This window comes from Cupressus sempervirens, chromosome 3, assembly GCF_028749045.1.
Source record: "Cupressus sempervirens isolate cs-2001-9-10 chromosome 3, ASM2874904v1, whole genome shotgun sequence".
NCBI lineage: Eukaryota > Viridiplantae > Streptophyta > Pinopsida > Cupressales > Cupressaceae > Cupressus > Cupressus sempervirens.
The window spans coordinates 121,130,212-121,156,098 of NC_143120.1; the positions used below are offsets into that span (position 1 = coordinate 121,130,212).

A 25,887-nucleotide genomic window follows, 5' to 3' on the forward strand; every position below is an offset into this window, starting at 1 on the left:
GTTTACTTGGGCAAATATTGCATAACAACGCATATGTCAACTCTCACAAGCTCCTCAGTGTTTCTGACATCAATACATATATATATATATATATATATATATATATATATATAGACACCTCTTATTATCCTCTATTCCTTCATCTTCAAGTCGCTTAGCGAAGTTTACTTGGGCAAATATTGCATAACAACGCATATGTCAACTCTCACAAGCTCCTCAGTGTTTCTGACATCATTATATATATATATATATATATATATATATATATATATATATATATATGCTTGTTTTAGCTATGAAAATGGGCTTCCTCTCTCAATAAAAGTGTCTGGAAACACCAATAATGCTCATTTTTATATCATATTCTTTTTTTAAATAGTGTCAAGGAGAAGACCTCTCGCCAATCCCCATGTCTCATAGACTAGAGGACAACAAGAGAAAATAATTTTTAATAATAATTTAAGTTGGCCAGGCAATTGTTAATTCAAGAGACAACTTATGCCTTAAATAATATTACTATCAAAAGAAAGAGTCAACACTAATAAAATAAAAAGCATTTCCAAATACTTAAGAAAATATTTTAAATATAAAACAAAGAATTAGGAAATTGTTCCCATGGGCCCCACTGGTGCATTACAAAAGGGAAGAGCTTGGTTTCATTTCAATATTGTGTTTTCTCATCATTTTGGCCATTCAATTTTCAAAACTTGAGCTCTGTATTCAAGTGCAAAAAACCTTAGCTGATTTGAGGTCTTGGGAGGATGAAAACCTTCTAGGATTTTCACTATTGGATTTGGCAACTTCATATGAGAGTTGCATTAGTGTCAATTTGGAAAATTTGCATATTTGTGATTCACGATTTGAAAGATTTAATTGCAAATTCAAAATTTTGGGTTTTGTTCTACCATACATCATTGTTAGATCTTGGATACCACTCATAGGTGACGTTGTCAACATCTTTCCATTGCTGGTTTGAGGATTTTATACACATTTTGATTCTACAATGAAATCAGCATTCTTGGGGAATAACTCTTCATCATTAATACAACACCCAGCATATAAAGCCATAAAATTCAATATGTTTGCACATTTCATTGACCTGGTGAAAGTGCCATCCCTTTGGATAGTTTCTAGACAGGGTTTGTCATCATTTGCCATCACAACATTTCCAACCATTTTGCTTGGCGGAACCATTGCCTGGGAGCACAGATCTGCCCTACTTTTTGTTGCTTTTATTAGTTTCCAAGCATAATTGAGTGTTCCATAGCACTGGAGAAGGTTACAACAACACTCTGGATAAGTGCCATCAACATCTTTCACTTCATGTAGACATTCTATTGACTGCTATTAGCATTTTAGAAGGACTGGAGCTGCTGTGCAGCCTCTAATTGACAATTCCAAGCTGCCACATGACCTCACTAGGTCATTTTCCTCACTTGTAGGCACTGCAGTGCTTCTACAGTCGGATCCAACCACCAAACATGCACAATATTCACCATACAATGCTCCTACAGCAATTTACAATGATTGATATTTATAATTTCTAACTTGCAATATTTGCACTTTGCAAAACTAATGAGGAATACCAAAAAAGATTAATTGGTGTTTAATTCAGATCCAATACAAGTTCCATATCCTATCATTCTATTTTTAATTTTTTAAGTGTTTGTTGACATTTGGATTCAATTCATTCACTTTCAGACTAAATAGAACAACTTTTTCAAGAACCCTATTACTTGTGCTTCAAAACCATAATAAGTATAAAAAGGACTGAAATGGAAAAGTCTTCCAATTATATTATTAGAAATTCAAAAAAAAAAAATTCTACATATTTGCGGAGATAAATTTAGACAGTCATTGTCAAATACTTTTTGAGGTACAAATAATCCAGCCTTTGTACTAACAATTTTTTAAGGCAAGAAACATTATCCATACCTTCTGTAAAGTGCACGGAGCTCCATTGTAAACATATTAGAGTTTGGATCCTTCTCAGCCGGAACCTAAAAGTAAATAAAAAACACAGTTGGGTAAATGCTAACTACAAAATGCATCTCTAGAAAACCATACACGAGAAAATATGATAATTTAAACAATACCGCATAGCATCTAGGATTTGCAGGACTTGGAGCAGGTATGTTCTTTGTTGCCAAACAGTCATCTGGAAGATGACCTGCTCGTCTACATTTCCAGCTGGAAAAAATAAAACACTGTGTTCATTGAATGCCAAACGAAGATAGGATGACAACTACAGAAAACTAGAAATGCACATAGCAAGGGACTGAAAATTGTGTAGCTTCCAAGTGATGTTAAATGTTCAGTGTTGACAAATGCCTGAAAGGCTGTTAATCAATAAGGATACCTAAGTATAATTCAAAAGGAAAATGCTGTGAAAAAAGAAAGAAAAAACCATCAAATGTGCACTAAATTTGACTTGCTCATAGAAGGGAATCACAAAATCTCGTTTTAAAATACAAAAAATTGTTGGGCAATACACAAATCACAAATATTTATAGATTCATATCATAAAAATACTGTAACACCATGCAATGCTAAGTAACTGAGTGACCAAAGCTTCTTGCCACTCTCAGCTGAAGTATTTCCCAATGAAACAATAACAGACAATAGCTCCACTCTCAAATATTTAGGAATTTTTTGTACATGGAGATCTGTTATCCAAAAGGCAATATGAAATGTAAGGTTGACAACTGCATACTTTAAACACGAAAAAGTGAAAACAATGTAGCCAAGCCAGTAAGGAAAGGTCATAGCCTGGCTGAATGTGAATGCATATAGCAGTTAAAATGCAGGGAAAAAATAGGAATCTTAATAATAAAGGGTCATGAATATTGGCTTGAAACTAGTATAGCCAATTCCTGAAAATGACATTGCATAACAATGCACTGAAGAAACACCGATTTATAATAATTGAAATATACCATTTAATATGTGATACACATAAAAACATTTAGCTTGAAGTTCGTATTCAAATTGAGCAAGTATACAAAATTTGAAAGTTATATTTGGAACCAAACAAAATGATATGATTATACTCCCAAAAAAGCTTAAAGTATTTTCTTCCGGAGAGTACATGCTATTCATACCATTCATATGTACTCAGGCTGCTTCCTTTATTCATCCATCGATGTTTTACAAAGTCCCAGGTCTCTGCTTTCAACTCTGGAAGTTGCAATCCGCCTTTTGGTCTCATGAAAGAAATAAATGAAGTTCTAGCTTCTTTAGCTTTCTGCCAATTTTGCAATAAATCGGTAATGTTCAAAAACGAGCTCTGCAGGTCATATCTTATCATTGCACATCATACTTGCTTTGCAGCAATTATCAACAACCAACTTTTTCTATCTTTTGTTTTCCAACTCAAGATAGTAGATAAAGATTCAAGAGGGGTGACTAAGTGCTTCTGTGTAAGAAAAATACACTTTTTAATAAAAATACAATCTTCATAACAAACCTCGGCACGTTCTTTTGCATGAAGCTGCAGTAACTCACACTTGCACTCCATGCTGCACACATCTTCATCTGTCTGGAGGGGTGAAATGGAAGAACAAATAAGCAAAGAAAATACTCCTTGTACTTCTAAATTTTACTTAAATCATATGCAACATAAAAGTGTCAAAAATGAAGAGACTTTCCTATTACAAACTAACCTCATCACAAACATATTCCCCAAATCTACCACATACAACACAAACAGGTTCCTCAGGTGCTGCAAAGCGTTGGTTGGCTCTCTTTGTGCATATCCCACTTGCTCCAGCCTGCACTGTAAATAAATTCATTTTACAAAAAAATATCAAAAAATAAAAAATGATCACGGTAGAAACCAAACATGTGTCATTATTCACATCCAGTGTGCTAGAAAGATGATTCTTAAGAACGCCTGGAGCTTGTAACCAGTCTTCAGGGGCTAATACAGATGCCAGGGTGAACAGGGACCACAGGGAAAGGGCAGTAAAATGAAGCCCGTAAAACAGTGTTATTTATTAGATCTAATGCCAATACAAAAGTCAAATATTCATATAACAAAAAGTACTATACATACAACAAACTGGGAAACTGTTGTGATAGGTGAGCCATTGATTATCTAGATTACAGACGGAGAAATATATCAAAGTATCATGTCCACCCCAACATGTTTAAAGATTTTGTATTCCTATAACATGTCTTTCTTGACTTTAGTGTTATTTTTTAATGGTAAGGATGATGAGAATATAAATTAACTCCAACTTACAGTCCCATTGAGACTTTCAATCCCAAAGTGCCAAAAATTTCTTTAGTCCCTTCCCCTTTGTTGCCCTCGCCTTATTATACCTCCACAAATTACAGATCTAAGAAATTCCAGGTGGGCCCCCTCATTTGTTGTATGTAATAAAAAATTCAAGAAAATATCCAAGTGTTGGGTATTTTGTGGCAAAATTTTTACATATTTCAGAGTCTTCGACTTTCCCTCCGCCCAACACAATTTCCCTGTTATCCTCAACCCTTGGAACCCTAAAACATTGCCTTGAATTCTTTCTTGTGCTGGATTTTCAGAGTTTCCCTTCCTTGGATGTCATTTCGTTCACCCCCAATCCCAACTCCTTCCACTTCCCCTTCAACATTGGACTTTTGGCTTTATCCTTACCTATATGTCAAACACACCTTGTCCCCAATCTTTAATTCCACCAATACTTCAATTTTCTTGTGAGGTTTCCACACCATCACCCCGTTGCAAATGGGTACCCCATTTTTGTAGTCTCTATTAGTAGGTAAAGGTTGTAGGTTTTATCGGCAATATTTTGAGATCTTGCAAGTCTCTGGAAATTGATGTTTTGGTTAAGGAGTCTCGAGGAGGGTTGGCACTTACAGTTAGAACTTCAAGATAGACCTTCTATTGGTAGATTTTGAAGTATCCAACTATGATGTCCCCTTCCAGTTGACATTTCTTAGTAATTAAAATTAGCCTATTATATGACCCTCGTAGGCTAATATGGTGGTTAGAGGGTTTTATTGGGGGATCAACACTTTATGATGTGGCATAATTTCATATTATAATATTATAATAAAGTGCAAATATAAGTATATATCCCACATTGGGGAGAAAAGTAAGTGAGCTACCACAAGGAAAGAATAAAGGGCATTAGAGGTTCTTTTCTTCTCATCAGATTATTGTCATTTGCATTTGATAAGTTTTGTAGAGCCAAGGGTTTCAGCATTTGCCATTGGAGAATGAAGTTCTTTTGTGTGCCTCCATTTGAGCTGGTGAAACACCCAGTGAATTTGGTATTGGGAGGACATCATACTGGTGTTCTATTCGAGCATATTGGTGAAAGATCCTTCAAGGAGTCGCAGCTATTGGAGAAGACAAATCAGTCTTTTCATTGTGCTAAATTTGTGGCCTAGGGCCAAATTGTGGAGTACGATTGAAGGAATAAGTCGGATATGGCTACAATGATTTGCTGCAGTGTCGCCGCTGCTACAGTGACTCACTACAATAAAATCCAAATTTCTTGAGCAGTTTCCAGGTTCCTATCCGTTTACATTTTGCATTTCATTGAGGTTAGATCTGAATATCTTAGGGAATTTGTAGGGATTTAGAAATCAGTTGTGGAAGTTTTGTAATTTGATATATATCAGAATCTTATATTAAAAATTTGTTAGAAGGGATTAGAATATCATTGAATAGCATAGAAAGCATTGCCCTAATGTCTTATTGTTACAAATGCATATTTTCTCATTTGTAACCAGTCTTATATGTTTCATAAAAATACAAAAACATTTGCATCTTCGTTGTTAGATGTTTTGAAGCTCTTTGCAAGCATATTTATTAAAGTTTGCAATTTAGAAAGCAATCAGAGTTTAGATCTACAATATATCCCTTGTGTGCAAAGTGTTTGACGAAATTCTCAGGTTAAGAAATCAGAAAATTAAAATCAAAATTGTTAGGGTTATTACATTGGTATCAAAGCTCAATCCTGCCATCCTAAGGGTTTAGCAATCGCATGCAGCCGTCTAAAGTTGGCTCTCACAAATTTTAAACTTCCAAAAGAGCTTTGTTTGACAGGGAACAAGAATTTGACAGGCAATCGGACACCATGGGTGACAGGCAAGAGGGTAGCCCACCAAGAGACAATGGGAATGAGGATCAGGAAACAAGGGAATTTTTCAAAGCAATGGTTATAGGATAGGAGTGGATGGCTTAGGCTTTGCAGGTACTCACCACCATGGTTGAGCGCATGAACCCACAAAACAAACAAAATCAAGAGCAAGGGGATAACAAGAGTGCAGTGGGGTCGCCTAGAGCTCATAGGACGCACTCCAAGACAACAGATAGGAATACTTGTTTTACCTCATGAGAGATGAGCCTGAGATAGCACCTACATAAGAAGCAGGAAAGGAGTTTGTAGATATCCGCATGGCTGCGAATGATGAATGGGATTTATTAGCTCCACAGGTGCAAGGGAGGATGACATTTGAGCAATTTGTTAACCTGAGGAGAGAGCATCACAACAGAGCAAGACAGGAAAAGAGACTTCGTGGCAAGGATAATGAATTAAAGTGTGCTACAAGGAAGTTTTCTTTGACTACATTTGATGGTAGTAGCAGAATGACAGTGTAAGCTTGGATTCACAAGCTTGATACCTTCTTAGCACTGAGACCTATGACAAAACTTGAGGCAATAAAATATGCGACGCTACATTTAGAGGGAGTTGCACATAATTGGTGGTACCATGGGATAGTTACCCTTCAGCATAACCAAGTGACTTCATATCAGGACTTTGTGGACAAGTTGGTGTAGAGGTTTAAAAAGAAGGATCTAGGTTTGATAAAAAGGATCCAGAAGTCTACTTTAGGGAGTTGGCACAATTGAGACAAACAGACGGATTGGAGTATTTCATTAGTGACTTTTAGAGGCTATCTGTTATGGTGCCAAATATCTCAAATAGGAGATAGGTTGTTTTGTTCATTGAAGGACTATCCGAACCACTGAAGGGTTGGGTAAAAGCTTTTGATCCATTCAATTTGCAAGGAGCAATTAAGAAGGCTAGAAATATGGAACAAGCAGCCCCAGTAAATAAATTTCAAACAAAGAGTGCATCATCTAACAAAGACAACAAACCATTCTTCAAAAAACCTGAAAGGAATGAAACAGAGGCTGAAAATAAAGATAAATCATTTGCTCCCTTGGATAGAGAGACATTAAATGATTTAAGAAAGAAAAAACTTTGTTTTTATTGCAAAGGACCCTATGACATGAACCATGACTACCCTTTGAGGCCAAAAGGGAAAGCCAAGAGATTCACCAACAGTTATTGAGATACAACTAAGCCTTCAATTTGCCAGATACAGATTGAGACGAACACCAACGGAATAGTGTGAGGGTTGAATCCCACCGAAATTGCACAAGCCAAATAGGGAAGATCTTTCATTTCCGAAATGGCGAACAATCTCGAACTCCAACAAGAATCTACAGTACCTAAAAAGGTAGTCCAAAGCATGCCTACAGCCTACCTACGAGCTATGCTTAAATACCCGTCGGGAAAAGCTTTCCGAGGGTGTACAAAGTTAGCTAACGGTGACACAAACTACGAAAACATAATAAAAATGGGTCCGAGATAAAATAAATCAATCGGCCCATTACAAAGATTAAATTATTATTTATTTTATAACGGGGACATTACAGTCCTCCCATCCCAAAATTTGCCTGTCCTCAAGCAAGTGCAATGTCGAGTGCTAGAGGATGCGCTCGCCTTCCCACGTTGCGTCATCTCACGGTAGGTGTCACCAGCGTACCAAGTATTCCTTCATAGTGCGGTTCCGTAGGACGTTTTCACGCACTTCGAGAATCTTAGCAGGTTCCAGAATGAGCTTCCCTTCCTTGTTGAGTGGCAGAAGGTCGGTAGTGACAGTGACGTTTTGCCCCGTAGCCTTCTTCAGACAGGAAACATGAAAGACATTGTGAATGCAGCTACCCTCCGTGATGCAAGGGCATCCGGCAATAGGAAACATTACAAAGATTATGGTTATTTTATTGTAATATGGCTCGGTTAGCCATTCTTGAGTCTTGAATGATGTAATAGGGTTAGGGTAGTAGTCTAAGATATAATAAATAAAGAGTTTTATATAATCGTGAAGTTAACAACTTCATTATTAGTTAGATCGGTTGGCATAAGGGAAGCTAGCAATCAGTTTTGAGTTAGTTATCGGGTTGGAGTATTTTAAAAGCTCTTGATATATGAAATGAAGAGGCCGATAAGAATAGAGTAGCGTAGGATGGAATGGGAATTGGAGGAGGAAAGAATGTAATGGAGAACAAAACAATGAATGAAAGGATGTAATTCTTTGTTTCATTTGTATTGTCTATATTTCAATTATTATTCAATAGTCAAGTAAATGATGAAATGTTTGAAATTGGTATTATTTTTTATTTGAAGATCTGGAGCCGTAAATTTGTGATAGTCATCAAACGGGTGAGATGAAATTGTAGGATATAACCTTCAGTCGAGATTGTTTATGAAGTTATTATTGTTGATTATCGGAATATGGAACAAGATGGGAATCTCTGGTCATTACTTAGAAAATAAAGTAAGACAAAGTAATATATAGATTTGAATGAATACCAACGATGTTCTTTGGATCAATTACCATGTTTGGTTGGTGAGAATTGATAATAGATAACAATTTGTTAAGTTAGATTGGGCTAATTCACCCTTCTGTTGTGCGCTTCGCATCACTCCAGAAGTTCCAATTCGTACGCTACCTCACCAATGCGACAGATCACGGGATAGGGACCATAAAAGCGTGGCTTCAATTTCTCCTTACCTGCTCCTTTTTATGAAGACTGTCGGTATGGCTAAAGCCAAAGATAGACCAGATCCCCTACCTCAAAACTCCTCTCTATTCGGTGTCTGTCGAGGTACACGTTCTGTCGATTTTGTGCCTGTTGCAGGTTCTCTTTCAAGCTCCTTAGTATGTCCTGCCACTCTTGAAGCCAATCCTTCGCCCTTGGAGCGCAACTGTCACCCAAAACTGTGTTGATAAAGGAGAGGGGTTCATGCCTGTACAAAGCTTTGAATGGCACCATCCTGATAGACATGTGATACGTCGTATTGTAGCAATACTCCGACCCACGTGCGTTGTTGTGCTGAGACATAGTTCCGAAGGTAGCCTTCGAGCCATTTGTTCACAATCTCAGTTTGGCCGTCTGTCTGCGGGTGGTAACTCGTACTCGGTGATAACTCTGTCCCTGCTATCCGAAACAATTCTGTCCAGAAAATACTGACGAATCGTCCATCCCGATCACTGAGGATGTTTCGAGGTAACCCGTGCAGGCGAAAGACTTCTCTAAAAAACAGATCGGCAACTTGTGCAGCCTAAAGATCTAAGGGGATCGCGAAGAAGTGTGCATACTTTGTCAATCTGTCAACCACCACGTAGATACAATCCTTTTTGTTCACCTTGGGAAGACCTATTATGAAGTCCATTGATATACTCTCCCACTTATGTTCGGGGATTGGCAAAGAATGTAACAGTCCGACAGAAAGAGTGTGTTCAAACTTGTTCCTGTTGGCAAACCGTACATTCTCTCACATGCTGCAACATGTCCCCTTTTAGTCCCTTCCATGAAAATATCTCCCAAATACTTCTGTAAGTTTTAAGGAAGCTGGGATGTCCAGCCAGAGGGGAGTCATGCACTTCCATCAGAATCTTTTGCTTCAATTTGGATTCTAGCACTAGGTATATCCGATCTTTATAATAGATGATATCATCCCCTACCCTATACCAATCATCATGGATGTGACCATCCATTATCTCACAAGCAAATGTATTCTTGGGATATTCTACCAACAGTTGTGTCTTCTAGCCAGCTAAGATCTGGTCTAGCAAGCGGAGCGTGGATTTTCTGGACAAGGCATCTACAACAACATCCCTTTTACATATTTAATGTCGAAATCAAAAGACTGAACCTTGCTTACCCATTTTTATTGCCGTTCGTTCAAGTCCTGCAGCTCCAGGAAATATTTCAGACTGTTGTGATCCGTACGGATGACAAACTTGGCACCTACCAAATACTACCAGAACTTAGTGCATGTACGATGGCCAACATCTCTTTGTTGTAAATGGAATACAGGCTTTCTACTGGTGTGAGCTTCCTGCTCTCATTGGCAATGGGGTGTCTATCCTGCATCAAAACCGCTCCAATGACCTCCCCGGATATGTCACATTCCAGAATGAATAGTCCAGTGAAGTCGGGCAGTGCAAGAACCGGGCAAGTGCTCATGGCCTCTTTTAGCTTATCAAAGGTGAGTTGTGCTTCTTCGTTCCACTGGAAGGCCCCTTTCTTCGTCAGATCCGTTAAAGGTGCGTTGAGCTAAGAAAATCTTTTGACAAATCTCCTGTAGTAACTGCACAATCCCAAGAACCCCCATAGATCTGTGAGTGATTTTGGGGGAGGCCAGTCGAGGATAGCCTGAATCTTCTCCTGATGCACTTGAACCCCATATTGACTGACAACATGTCCCAAGTACAATATCTCTGTCATACCAAACTCACATTTGAACTGCTTGGCAACAGGGACTGCTCCTCCATGATACTCAGAACTTCATTTAGATGCTTCAAGTGCTCCTCCCATGTCCTACTATAGATAAGATCATCAAAGAATACCAATAGATACTTATGCAACTGTTTGTTGAAGATGCAGTTCATGCATGATTAAAATGTGGCAGGCGTGTTGGTCAATCCAAACGACATAACCAGGAACTCATAATGTCCGTAGTGGCAGCAGAAAGCCATTTTCTCCACATCTTCTTCCCTCATTCGGATTTGATGGTATCCGAAACAAAAATCTACTTTTGAAAAATAGACTGCTCCATGCAGTTCATCAGTAGCTCATCTATCCTTGGGATGGGATACCTGTTCTTTATTGTCCTTTTGTTCAATGCGCAATAGTCCACACACATGCGCATAGTTTTGTCCTCCTTTTTGACCAACGCCACCGATGATGCGAATGGGCTAGAACTAGGTCGGATCCATCCTTTCTCAAGCAATTCTTGAATCATCCGCTCGATCTCATCCTTGAATTTCTTGGGGTGACGGTACGGTGTGGTTATGACTAGTTTTGCCCCTAATTCCAACTCGATTGTGTGTTCAAACCCCCGATGTGGTGGTATGTCAGGAGGAATATCCATGAAAACTTTTTCATGCCTACTTAAGACATCCTGGAGTTCATCATCCTGTGGAAGTGTTCGGTGCCCCTTCATAGGTTCAGCTGAGATAAAACAATGTGCAACCCACGCAAAGTCATCATGCTGCAAGATTGCCTCCATCTGATGCGCGGAAACTTCCTTCGGACCTTCATTTGCCATCCCATGAAAGACAACCTTCTTTCCGTCAACCACAAAAGTGAAGTCCATCCACTTGAAACTCGTAGTGTACTCATCAAGTGTCTCCATCCACTGTATGCCCAAAATGACTTCCATGTCAGAGAGGTCCACTATGAAAAAGTCCTTCGTCACCATGTGATTTGCCGTTGTGATGCTCAACTGAGGAACAAGGTGCGTGCCGGGCAGGAAAGTCCCTTCAGCTACATTGACCTAAAAACTTGCGTGTGCTTCCGTCAGGAGACTTCTTTGCTTTACCAAGGATGAGTTTATGAAATTCAATGTAGCTCCGCTATCCAACATCACCGTAACCCTTTGTCCTTGAAGGGTACCACACACACAAAAAACTGTGCACCTCGAACTGCCAGCCAATGCAATGGATCCCCCCCGCTGTACCAAGGCGGCAATCCTCTCCATACGGTTTAAAATGGCCATGTTGGTGTCAGTGTTAGGTTGGTCATCTTCAATCGGCATTTCTTCCTATTCGTGTTCGTCCTCATCATCGGACACCACCTCAAAGTAATGGATCTTTCCCTTCTTGGGGCATCGATGGCCAGGCTCCCAAGGGCCCTTGCAATTGAAACACAATTTCTTCCTTCGAAGTCCCTGTTGGGCAGCTTCATCCAATGACAGCGTCTTGGGCGGAGGTTTGTCCCTCAGAAACGTCGGTGGTTTCAAATGTGAGTGACTTCGAGAGGATGAGGTTGATGTCGATGACAATGCCATACTTCATGTCTTACTGATTGCCTCCAACAGGGTAGATGTATTGAATTGCTTCACCCAACCCTTCAGTGGCTTTGCCAATTTGTCCATAAAGAGCACGACCCGCCTTCTTTTGGAGATGTCCATGACCAACATAGAAAGTCTCTAAAATTCTGCAATGAACTGATCTACCAATCCAATTTGCCTCAGTTGCGCCAACTCTTTGAAATTGAGTTCAGGGTCTTTCCCATCAAATTGTTCTATTAATCTCTCCGTAAATTCTGCATAGGTCTTTATTTGATCATGCCCTAATGTGATGGTGTCGTGGTGCCACCATTCGTGCACAACTCCCTCCAAGTGCAATGCGGCAAATTTGATAGCTTCTTCTTTTGGCATAGGATTCAGCTAGAAGTAGGTATCAGCCTTCTTCACCCACGCCTGTGCTAAAATGGAACCCGAACCGTCAAATGGAGACAGATTCACCTTAATTAATTTTCTCCTGAGATCATCATTAAAGTATCCTCCTCTGTTTCCGCCTCCCGAGTATCTCATTCTCAGATCTGCGTAATCTTTGTAGGAAATGTCTTCTTCAAGATTCGCATTCCTCCAGTACTCTCTTATCTCTTCAAAAGTTGGTAATCTCAATCCGTGGTGTGCTTTTGTTCGTGGCGGGAAGGTCGACATGGAAGGTCGAAAGCCTACTAGCTGAGGGTGTGGTTTACCCGATACTGAGTCCATGCTGTGTCCATTTTGTTCTCCAGATATCTTGTTCTCCACCAACTTCTTAAGAGTTTCTTCCATAAGTCGCTACATATCAGTGAACTGTGCCTGATTCTAGGCAAGTTCCCACAGAAGTGCCACAAGTTTGACAACGGTTGGTTCCCGTTCATCTACCATTCGACCAACAGAATGTGTCCTCCTTTTTCAACTATAAACTCTCATTCACTGTCCACAGGCTGGCAAGATCGAAGAGCTCTGATACAACTTTAATGATCCAGGCAAACAATGGCAAGATTTTCAGGCTTGTTTTCTAAACTAGATGCGAATTTGCCCCTACAGGAGGCCCGTACAGTTGCAGGAAGGCTTTCAAAGATAGCCATACGGTGGAGAAATGAATGCAGGGGTGAACACTAGCAAAAATGGTCCGTACGGTGGCAAAAAGTGAGTTGTACGAGATTGTAGCAAGCCATACGATTATGAGAAAAGGCCCTACTAATAGTGAGAATGTCGTACGGTATGCAGGAAGCCGTACGGTGTTTGTTGGGTGTTCGTACGGTTAGATGGGAAGCACAATATGGCTGTACGATTAGAGAGGGGAACACAATATGGTTGTACAGTGGAGTAAACTTGCCGTACCAAGCAATTTTAAACTGAACGGAAGGTTGGGAGAGGATGGTGTATGGTGGTTGGCAGTACAGAGTTAATGTTGCCATACGGTGTTCTAGTGTGCACACTGCCGAACTATAATGTGCAGATAGATGCAGGGAAGATGATTGACAATACAAGCCAATTGATACCACTTGAAGATGCAAGAAGTAACATACACAAATTGCAGATGCAGAGCCAAGAGATTCACCAATAGTTTTGAGATACAATTAAGCCTTCAATTTGCCAGATATAGACTGAGACGAACACCAACAGATTAGGGTGAGGGTTGAAGCCCACCACAACCGCACAAGCCAAATAGGGAAGATCTTTCACTTCCGAAATGGCAAACAATCCCGAACTCCAACAGGAATCCGCAGTACATAAAAAGGTAATCCAAAGCATGCCTACAAACTACCTACGAGCCATGCTTAAATACCCGTCGAGAAAAGCTTTCCAAGGGTGTACAAAGTTAGCCGATGGCAACACAAACTACGAAAACATAATAAAAATGGATACGAGATAAAATAAATCAATCGGCCCGTTACAAAGATTAAATTATTATTTATTTTATAACGGGGACATTACAACACTCATGCACCTTGATGTTTTGTTTATCTATCCATTTAATGTTTTGCTTCATCCATGTTTTCTTCCTATGGTTAAGAGCTTCTTTCACAATTTTCAACCACCGATGATCCTCCATGTTTTACGTCCTTTTTAAATAGTTGATTAACTGAATTAACGTTGAAGCCTCTAACGGAAAAAGTGTCGACTTCTGACAAAAGAATTTCATAGGTAACAGAGGATTTGACTTTGAGATCACTTGTGATTAAGTGCTTTTTAATTCTCTCTATTTGCCTCCAACGACACTTTGATATGTTGGCCCCCCACACCTCGCACCCATAGAGAACCACCGGCGTGACAAGCAAACCAAAGAGAGTCTTCTTAGTTTTCCAATCCCATAGTTCCGCTGAAGTTGAAAAAAATGGCTACAAGCGATGAGAAGACTGAGGGTAGACTTAAGGAGGCCAATCTCACTAGTGCACAACAAGAAGGATCATTCAGGATGAGAGGAGTATTGGCTGGTCAGCGAGTTATCACTTTGCTTGATACAGGTGCTGCTCACAATTTTATTGATTCTAGGTTGATTAAGAGGCATGGGATACAGACAGAGCAGTTTAAGGGTCTAAGAATAAGGGTGGCTTATGGCTACATCCTAAAATGTGACAGGAAGATTATAGGTCTGCCCCTAAAGATCAACAGCTTTGATTTCAAAGTAGACTTTTATGTTGTTAACATGGGTGATACAGATTTGGTTTTAGGTATGACTTGGTTCCATGATATAGGGGAGTTCACTTTCAATTTGAGAGATATGGAAATGAAGTTTCATTCAGATGGGAAGACCCATATACTTAAGGTCATTCGTGACAGTGGGTTTAGGATGATGTCTTGTAGATGCTTGGAGAGCTTGTTGAGATATGACCAAGCTGAGTGGGCAGCCCATTGCACTTTAATGCCATCACAGGGGCAGCAAAAATCCGAATATCACCCAGACATACAGGAACTAAGAATCAAGCACTACAAGATTATCAGTGGTATACCACTAGGTAGACCTCCATATAGAGGTATTGAGCATATTATTGAGTCAAAGGAGGGTGCTAAACGCATGATGATCACACCCTACAAGCATCCAATGAGATTGAAGGAGAGATTGAGAAAACCCTCAAGGAACTACTTGCTATGGGGCATATTAGACTGTGTCTCCTTTTGCTTCTTCTGTGGTTTTGGTGAAGAAGAAGGATGGTACTCTTAGGATGTGCATAGATTACAGGGTCCTAAAGAAGAAGACTATCAAAAACAAGTTCCCCATCTCACAGATTGATGAGTTATTAGATGAGCTACATGGAGCATGTTTCTTTTCCAAAATTGATTTGAGATCAAGCTATCATCAAATCAGAGTCAGAGAGCAGCATATAGAGAAGACCGCATTTAGGTGTCATTGTGGCCATTTTGAGTTTGTTGTTATGCCATTTAGGCTAACTAATGCTCCAACTACTTTTCAATTTATAATGATCAAGATCTTTCTGCCTAGTTGAGGAAATTCGTGTTAGTCTTCTTTGATGACATCGTAGTGTATAGTAGGACATGGGATGAGCATGTGCGACATTTAGACACTGTGTTGAGCATTCCAAGCAGGGAGTCCTTGTATGCAAAGGAATCCAAATGTGATTTAAGATTATCAAGGTTATTATATCTAGGTCATATTATCAGTGCTCAAGGAGTACGCATGGATCTTGAAAAGATTTGTGTTATTATTAAGTGGCCTACTCCAGTGAACTTGACATAATTGAGAGGATTTTTGGGGTTGTGGGGGTTCTACAGGAGATTTGTTAGTGCATATTCCAGGCATGTAGTACCCTTGATAGACTTGATGAGAAAGAGAGCTTTCTTACGGACTCTTGAGGCATAGGAGTGTTTTGATAAATTTAAGGAGTTAATGACTTCTTGTTCGGTGTTAGCATTACCAAATTTTAGCAAAGCTTTTGAGTTGCATTGTGATGCCTCTGGCGAAGGTGTTGGAGCGATGCTTATGTAGGACAAGCACCCAATTGCTTATGAGAGTAGGAAGCTCAGGGGGCTTAAGAGGAGTTTCAACATTTATGATAAGGAAATGTTGGCCATAATGCATGCTTTGGTCAAATTTTCAGGTAGCATTTAGTGGGTAGCAAATTTAGCATAAAAATCGACCACAATAGCCTGAAACATATCCTGGGGCAGCGAGATCTTAATAACAGGCAGCAGAAATAGGTAAGTAAATTACAGGTAAATTACTTTGATTTTGCCTATTTCAAGGGGACACAAAATGTAGTAGCGGATGCCTTGTCACGAAGACCCCACTTGAGCTTGATGACAGATATATGAGAGGATTGGAGACATTTGATCCTTGCAGAGTATACAAAGGATACATGGGCATCAGAATTCATAGATGGATCACTCCTAAATAGTGATTTCACCTTTGTGAATGAGCTCATCATTTACAAGGGCACATTTATTTGGTGCCAGGATCAGAAGTGAGAAGGATGGTGTTGAGAGTTTATCATGACTCACCTATGGCAAGACATCCAAGTTTTTACAAAACCTACTAGCAAATTCATGAGCATTTTCCTTGGAAAGGGCTCAAAGCTGAGGTGTTGTATGTTAGAGAGTGCCCTACTTGCCAACAGAATAAACAAGAGCACTCTTACCCAAACGGCTTACTTCAGCCACTTCCGATTCATGACAGGAAGTGGGAGTGTTTGTCCATAGACTTCATTACAAGACTACCGAGAGACCAGGGCAGAGATTGTATATATGTTGTTGTTGATCGGCTTACAAAGTTTGCCCACTTATTCTCGATCACTGCTACACAGGTGGCAGATTTATTCTTCAGAGAGGTATTCAGGTTACATGGCTTACCTCGGAGCATCATCAGCGACAGGGACAGCAGGTTTATGAGTCACTTCTAAAAGGAGTTGTTCAAATTGTGCGGAACAAAGTTCACTCCAAGTACTAGCTACCACCTCCAGACAGATGGTCAAAGAAAGATAGTGAACAAATGGGTAGAGCGATACCTCACAAACTACATAGCAAGGCAGCAAAAGGCTTGGGTTAAGTGGATATGTCTATGTGAGTATTGTTATAATTCCACTTATCTCTATCCTACTGTCACCATTCATGGCATTATATGGATATGAGGCACCCAATTTCATGGATTTGTTGTTATCGGATAGTACGGTGCCCGGTGTTGAAGACTTATTACAAGAGAGCCAGGACATTGTAAAGGATCTTAAGGAGAATATCACTAAGGCACAGACTTAGCAGAAGCAGTATGCTGATCAGAAGAGGACTGAACGGACTTTTGAGGTAGGTAATATGGTATATCTCATGGTGAGGCAGATCAGAGTTGGCAAGGGAAATTGGAAAAGACAAGCCTATATTACAGCTTGTTCTCAAGGTCATTAGAGTTGGCACAAGGATGTGGCAAAGTGCCCAAGAATTTTTGGAAATCTTCTATCTACAGGGCTTGTTCCTTAGGCTTGAATCTAGTGTTTTCCAATTCGAGTTGGACTTGTCCTTGATAGAATTTTGACATTTAACATGATATTGGTTAGGATTGGCTGATCAAGGTCTTCACTAAGTTAAATTTATCGCGCCCAAGGGCTTGATGTAAATGTTTTCAATTGTGGCTAAGTCAAGATATTCTTCACTTAAGTAACTTCATGCTCTTTCCCTTGACCATCATTATTCCATCCATACTTGACCAAATTTGATGTTCTTTGATTGCTTCTCCTTTCTCTTCCAAAGGATTGGTGTAATAGCCCTAGCAATTCTGATTTTAATTTTCTAATTTCTTAACCTGAGAATTTCGTCAAACACTTTGCACACAAGGAATATATTGCAAATCTAAATTCCGATTGCTTTCTAAATGCCAAACTTTAATAAATATGCTTGCAAAGAACTCCAAAACATTAAACAACGAAGATGCAAATGTTTTTGTATTTTTATGAAACATATAACACTGGTTACAAATGAGAAAATACACATTTGTAACAATAAGACATTAGGGCAATGCCTTTTATGATGTTCAATGATATTATAATCCCTTTTGACAACTTTTTGATATAAGATTTTGATATAAATCAGATTACAAAACTTCCACAACTGATTTCTAAATCCCTACAAATGCTCTAAGATATTCAGATCTAAGCTCAATGCAATGCAAAATGTAAACAGATAGGAACTTGGAAACCGCTCAAGAAATCTGGATTTCACTGTAGCGAGTCAATGTGGCAGTGGCAGCACTGCAGCAAATCGCTGTAGTCATATCTGACTTATTCCTTCAATCGTACTCCACAATCTAGCCCCAGGCCACAAATTTGGCACAATGAGAAGACTGATTTGTCTTCTCCAATAATTGTGACCCCTTGAAGGATCTTTGGCCAATATGCTCGAATAGAACACATGTATGATGTCCTCCCAATACCAAATTCACTGGGTATTTCACCTGCTCAAATGGAGGCACACAAAAAAACTCCATTCTCCAATGGCAAATGTTGAAACCCTTGGCTCCACAAAACTCGTCAAATACAAATGACAATAATCAAATAAGAAGAAAAGATTCTCTCGTGCCCTTTATTCTTTCTTTGTGGGAGCTCACTTACTTTTCTCCCCAATGTGGGATAAAAGATATTCTTTATATTTGCACTTTATTATAATATTATAATATGAGATTATGTCCCATCATAAAGTGTCAATCCCCCAATAAAACCCTCTAAATACCATATTAGCCTACGAGGGCCACATAATAGGATAATGTTAATTACTGAGAGATGTCAACTAGAAGGGGACATTACAATCTGCCCCACCTGAAATTGCTTGTCCTCAAGCAATCTCAATTCAAGATGCTGCAAAATCTCCTCACTTTCCCAAGTGGCGTCCTCCACTAGCAAATCTCTCCACTTCACTAAATATTCCATGATGGTCCTCCCACAAACTTGTCTCTATCTATACTTCGGGATGGACTCAAGTACTAAAATCAACTTTCCCTCATCATCTAAGGGAGGCAACAATGCTGAAGGTATCACATGATGTCCTAATGCCTTTTTGAGACGTGACACATTAAAACACTATGGACTCTACTCTTTGTCGGCAAATCCAACTCGTAAGCCACATCTCCATCTCTCCTAATCACCCTAAAAGGTCCATAATAACGTTGTTGAGTCCATAAAAGTTGCCTCCAATACCTTCTTATCCTTCTTGTCAACCGTCTCCATAGCACTAGCCAGGCAAGTCATTGCCCTGGCTCTCTCAACCCATTCCTCCTCCAACTATGTTGCCATAGCTGCCTTCTATGCCCATTCCACCTCCATCTAAGCTACCAATACTGCCCGCTTGGTTACCCACATAGCCCTCTCCAGCCCTCTCCTTATTACAATATTAGATAGTTTCTATTTAATCTCTCTTCTTTTTCTAGTGGTCACCCTTTTTAATAGTTTCTATTTAATCTCGCTCTCGTCTTTTTCTAATGGTCGCTCTTTTTGTAATGTTTCCATAAACTCCTCCTAATCATATAGAAACATTCTCTCGTATCTTAATATATATATATATATATATATATATATATATATATATATATATATATATATATATATATATATATATATATATATATATATATATATATATATATATATATATATATATATATATATATATATATATCATTCATGATCTTCGTTTAATAAAACATTCATTATTTTACCATAATATGGTATTAGAGCGAATTCCTAGCCTCTTCAAAACAAATCTTTTTTTAAATTATTAGTTTAAAATTTTTGAAATATTTGCCAAAGTGCATTCAAAATTTGCATCTTTTTTTATCCTCGAAACCCAACAAGGGATTCGGCATCCAATTTTTTTTTGCAATTTTCTTTGTGCAAAATCTGCCTTTTTTAATATCTTCCCTCTGTTCAAGAACTCTACAAATGTTTTCAAGTTTTTTAATCCGACTAAGGTATTTTCGAAAACTCTTGATTCTTGTGTCAAATTAATAAAAATTTTGTATATTCCTGTTGGGTTTTCGCAGATCTCAACTAGGTTAGTCTCACTTTTTTTTGGTGCATCATTTTTTGTGCCTCGATTTTTGAGCCAACAGAATCAAACTCTGACAATAAATTCTATTTGGGTTTCTTGAGCTCTTTCTCGGATGTCTCTTCAAATTTTTTGGATCTTCTGACAATCTCCCTCAAAGTTCATGCCATCTCAGTTTTTTCACGCTTTTTCATTGGAAAACATGTTATGGCATCTCTCACCAATCTTATGTCGGAAGGTAGGTAGTGATTCAACAAAAGAACTACAACACTTGGAAACAGAGAATGATGATGATCTTCAAGTACCGTCGCCTTGAGGAACTTGTTCTAGGTACCGAGACTCATCCTACCACAGTCAATGCTACTCAACAGAAGTTTGATGAACGTAAACGTAAAGCGATTATGCTTATTAAGCTTTCAGTTACTGATGATCAGCTACCTCAAGTGTCGTTTGGCAAGACAGCTACAAGTATCTGAAAAATACTAAAGGATCTCCACGAAACATAAGATAAAAGAAGAGCCTTCTTTTTTAATAAAGCTCTCCTTTTATCTAATGTCTCGTGGAGCTTCTTCTTGCAAGGACTCGGCAAAGACTCGACAAATTTAAAAAACCCATGAAATTCAAAGATTTTTAAGGATTTTAAGTTTTGTTCATCCATCATTTAGCCAATTAACATCAAATACACAATAATTGAGATAAATAGAAGCTACTTTGTACACATATACGACTTTTCATAGATCAAGTAAGGATAAATGCTATTTTTTGAAAGAAATTACATAAAAATAAACTGAATAACATAATAGAAATTTGAAATAAAGTGTAACTGTCAAATGTCTACAATATGTCAATATCCATGGAATATGTAATCCATGGAATCAGAAGTTTAAAACATATATCAAAAGAAAAGTTGATAGTAGTTTATGTCTCCCTACGAGTACACCTAAGATAGGTCATGGAAGCCTCTAGAGCCATCCTCTCTCCCTATGTCTGAGGTTGAACGTCAATGACATGATCATCCTCCTCATTCTCATACTCATCCTCATAATCCCCATCATTGAAGTTAGATCCCTCACTCTCGGTCTCAGGATCCTGCACTGGATCTCCTTGTGCTCTAGCCTCCTCCACTGCCTCTGCCTCTCAATCAACCAAATCAACCCACTCCAAGTCTTCATCACTGAAGACAAGATCATCAACCTCACTGTTCCACTCTGTCCATATATCAACCTTCTCTAATACAATGGGAAATGTGTCAGTGCCCAAAATCTGTTTGTGGTAGAAGCGAAGGTTGTAGTGAACAAAAACAAGATCATTCAACTTTTTTGTTGTCAACCTGTTGCACCTCTTCGAGTGTATATGCTCAAACATACTCCACTTGCGTTTGCATCCTGAAGCACTAGATGGCTGGCTCAAGATATGAATAGTAACCCTTTGTAGATTTGGCACCTTACTGCCAAACATCTCCCACCATACCTCTGAAACAAAAAAACTTAAATCATTTCTATAAATTTGACTTTATCAATCTAGATTCTAGATAATAAAGTGGCAATAAAATAGAATTTAGAATTTGGAATCATACATTTTTACCAAGCATTAGGTGACATTCTCTCTATAACATCATAGAGGTCACTCAACACCTCTTCATCAGTCTTAAAATTTGGGCTGAATTGGTATGTTGGATTAAGAAAGTGGGCAGTTGCATGTATAGGCCTATGAAGTAGATTGTGCCATCATTTATCAATGACATCCCATATAGAACCATATTTTTCATGATTCCCTACATAAACACTCGAATGGCCTCTTTTGCATTATCCATGCCCTCATAAATGTAACCCATTGAGGACTTCTCTCCGTCAGCAATCCGTAGGATAACAATAAGAAGCTCTATGAACTGCAACAACAAAACATTAAGCTTTAAGTTATCCATTTAAAAAATGAAAAATATGAATGTCGATAAACATCAACAAGTGTTTAAAACTTAAACAAAAATAGTGGAATGAAATGGAAATAAGCACAAAAAGGAAAATTACCTCCACAATCTCCTTGGCATGTTTCCAAAAGCCACTCTCATCAAAAACACAATCAACCACCTCAACTGCTGCATTGAGCTTTGAATATGATGAATTTGTCCACTCCTCACATACAAACATACCTTTCAAACCAGCCTTTGCATTAAGAAAAGATTTCAACGTGAGAAAATTTGTTGCAAATCTAGTGATCACTGGATGAGACAATTCTTTATTCTTTGTGTCACCTCATAAGGCTAAGGACCCAAGCATGATTATATATGAACTTGCAAATATTCCTGCTCTACACATTTTTTTATCTAGGGAATTTTACCTTGATCCTCCAATATGAGGTCAAAACAATTGGGCAACGCAAGGGATCCTAAACAAGTGATGGTACCTCTCCATAAGAAGTTTACTAGCAGCAACATAATTTGTTGCATTATCTGTCACATTTTGCACCACATTCTCCTCAGCCACCTCCTCCAACACTTCCTCCATTACCTCACAAAGATACTCAACATTTTTGGTCTTCCCCAAGGCATCAACTGATTTCAAAAACATTGTGGAACTTGAGAAAAAATAAAGAGATTTAGTACAATCACAATGATCAATCAACTTACTGCTAAATTATTAAATTCTAACTTTCTAAGTACAATATTGAATTATTTGATGAGTAGGCAAGAAAAATCAGCAGTGTTCTATTTCTTCTATCAATCCAACCATTGGTCATGATGGTGCAACCCTTCATGACCCATACTTTACATTGCTCCTCAATTTCAACTTTTAAATATACAATATATGTATACTTATTGTGCAAGCAAGGGAAAACATACAAATTAAAAATTATAAGTATTAACTTTGCTTGCTCATGCTTCTCCTTATTTCAAGCCATGCTCTCAAGTGATGGTTGTGCAGCTGGAGTTGTGTGTGGAACAAAATGGAATCAAGTAACAATCTTTGCTTACGCACCCGAGGCCCAATGCTCGCAGTCTAAGATGTAGTAGTAGAGGAAGGTGGAATTGGAGGGTGACCATGTCCATGATAACTTGAAGAACCCTCTACACTTCTCGTTCCAGCTAATTGTGCCATCTCTTCTTGTTGTTTTTTTAAAACTCTTTCTTCTCTAAAGATTCCTCTAAGAGAGCTCGCATATCACGCATAACATCTTCAGGTATCTCTTTGCATGTTTTGATATCACACTTTGGTATATGTGCAAGGTGATATCTCAATCTATTCATGCCTTCCCCATTATATATTATCATACAATGCTAACATGTCACAACTCCTTTCTTATGCCCAAGAATAGCATGTTTCCAAGCCCTATCCCTTGCTACTACACTAGGGTCAGCATCAGGGTAAGTTTTAGGCCTGATTCCACTACCCTCAAGTTGAGATATGATGTTTTTGTTGCTACAATATACCATAAATAAAAAAATAAGCATTTAGAATATAGAAAATCCAATTTACAAACACTAAGGCTGCCTACTTTTTAAGTTTTTCATCACCATAAAATGGAACAAATCTAAAGAGTCCAAACACATGCAAATTAAAAAAAATCATGAATGTAAAAAAAAAATTGTAAAATAACAAGAAAAAAGTGTATCTTACCTCTTCAAATGTGTTCTAGAAATGGAAATGTAACCCATGTCTGAAGAAGCCTCCTCCAAATGTTTCTTTTAACTCCTCTCAATGCTTATATGCAAGCTACAAAGTGGCACAAACAATCAGCAACTGATAGATGAGAGCCAACCGATTTGCTAATTTATCTCCCAAAACTCCAATTCTTCCCTCAACTCTTCTTTCTCTATTCTTTTTGTTTGCGAGTGATAGAATGACCTTTTTAGGTCTAACTTATGCTTTAGAATGTTTACAAAGCACAAAAAACAAAAAACAAAATTTTAAAACCATTTTTCTGTCCTTTTTGTATGCTGACTGTCGGTCAAGTCTGCCTAATGGGACTTGGCGCGTCAGCCCTGACTCAGCCAGGACTTGGCCGAGTCCGAGGCAAGAAACGATTGGCCTCATTTTGCTTGGCTCGCCTCAGGACTCGCTGAGCCCTGTAACACCGGTGTTGATGAAGAAACTTTAATGGAAGGTCTATTGGTGAAGCCAATTTGCTTTACAAAATAAAGGCTACGTGAAGCAAATAGATCATCTCACTTTTGTCTATTGCTTTTTGATATTTTCTTGTGAGGTTTTCGAGTTGAGAATTTTTCTTTAGGACTGATTCCTCTTGATTTAAGAATCAATTTTTTGCTGTTGTATAGCAAGTTGGAATAAGAATTCTGAATCTGAATTTGCGGATTCAATTCATTGCTGAGGTATAGTGAATCGAATTGAGTTTATACAATCCGAATTTAGGCGTCTTCCTCTACTGTATTCAGTGTTCCTTGGAAGGCGATTTTGTACTGGAAGCCTAGTAGTTAAAATCTCTGCTATTGAGTGCTCTTTGTCTTTGCATTTTGGCATTCATACTCTCTGCATTTAGGCGTCAATAAACTCTGCCAATTGCACGCCTATATTACTGCCATTTACACTTAGCTGGGCGGCACTTTTCTTGGTTTTGGCGCTGCATTTCGGATGCCCAGAAATACCTTATCAGGCCCCCCCACTATCTGACGCCTTAAGGGCAAATTTGTACTGCTGTTAGATATCTGTATTGACATCCCTCTGCTGCAATTAACCCACGCTGGTGGCATGTGTTTCAAAGGTGACGCGGGTTTCAGTAGCAGAAATTATTTGGTGTCATCCCATGGCTTTGGTGTTTGGTTTCATGGCACCATTCTTGGCTATCTGCAAGCTCATTGCAATTGAGGATTGGACGTGGTTTGTCCCCTGCTGAATGCTGCACACTCAATTCAACTCCAAGCCACACCAGGTTTTTCTATCTTAATTGTAATTCGCTCACAGTGGAAGAAATAGATTGTTATTCTATACTTGCAAGTTAATTGTTGTTGAAGTGAATTAATTGTCTATTTCAGTATTCTTTTCTGCATTTCTTATCTATCGGAAAAGTCATAAAAAAAAAAAAATCATATATTACACCAACAAAAAATTGCAAAACAATTAAACAAAAAAAACACACATCCTCAGCTTTGTTAGTGAGAGACAGCAGGGCTCTTTACATGATGCAAAACAAAATATAAGAGCTAGATGGTGTCTGTAAGGGTTTTAGCTTTCTTGAAAACAAAAATGTCAAAGCAAGTAGAGCTGATCTCACAACACAGAAACAAATGCTGTATATATTTTTTCTATTTACATAATTAACCTAAGTTACCAAATGCGCACCGCCTGCCCCTGCATCCCACTGCAGATTTGTTTGGGAAGGGATGCGTAGGGGGATGCCTCCAGATGACCTGTGGATGCGTCTAGATGGGCATCCAACGCATCTGTCCACATCCACAGGTTGTGGATGAGCAACCAGACAGAATCCAGGTGCATCCAGCCATTCGACTCCTTTTTTACTTTAAAAACACATTTTGAAGTGCAACAATCCTAGCGAAGGGCCATTCAAAAACTCTCTGAGCTGCCACAACCAAGTCAATTTTCAAGCTCATCTTAGTTTTTACATTATGCAACATCGCTATAATGTTTGCTAAGCTCATCGGCGGTCAAAGCTGTCTTCTGGTTTGGTTGCCATTGCATTAGTCTATGACATAGTTTTGTTTGTGATTAATAATTGCATTGAATAGTTTTGGCACCCACAGGTAAATGTAAAATTTGATATCTCTAAATTTAATTTACATTGATGAAGCTGGAAATGTTCAGAAAATTACTGCAAGCACAAGAACAAAATAATAACAATAGCT

General features: G+C 38.6%; 1 protein-coding gene across 2 annotated transcripts in view; it reads right to left on the reverse strand.

The window, feature by feature from the left end:
• LOC149565071 (uncharacterized) overlaps positions 1-25,887 on the reverse strand; it is a 100,599-nt gene that overhangs the window by 48,504 nt on the left and 26,208 nt on the right. For both annotated transcript variants that reach the window (XM_089818623.1, XM_089818622.1), the window contains 5 exons: positions 3,663-3,775; positions 3,467-3,538; positions 3,102-3,244; positions 2,097-2,190; positions 1,936-2,000 (listed from right to left, as the gene is read on the reverse strand). In XM_089818623.1, the coding sequence (XP_089674749.1) occupies positions 1,936-2,000; positions 2,097-2,190; positions 3,102-3,244; positions 3,467-3,538; positions 3,663-3,775 (487 nt within the window). The remainder of the gene's footprint in view (positions 1-1,935; positions 2,001-2,096; positions 2,191-3,101; positions 3,245-3,466; positions 3,539-3,662; positions 3,776-25,887) is intronic.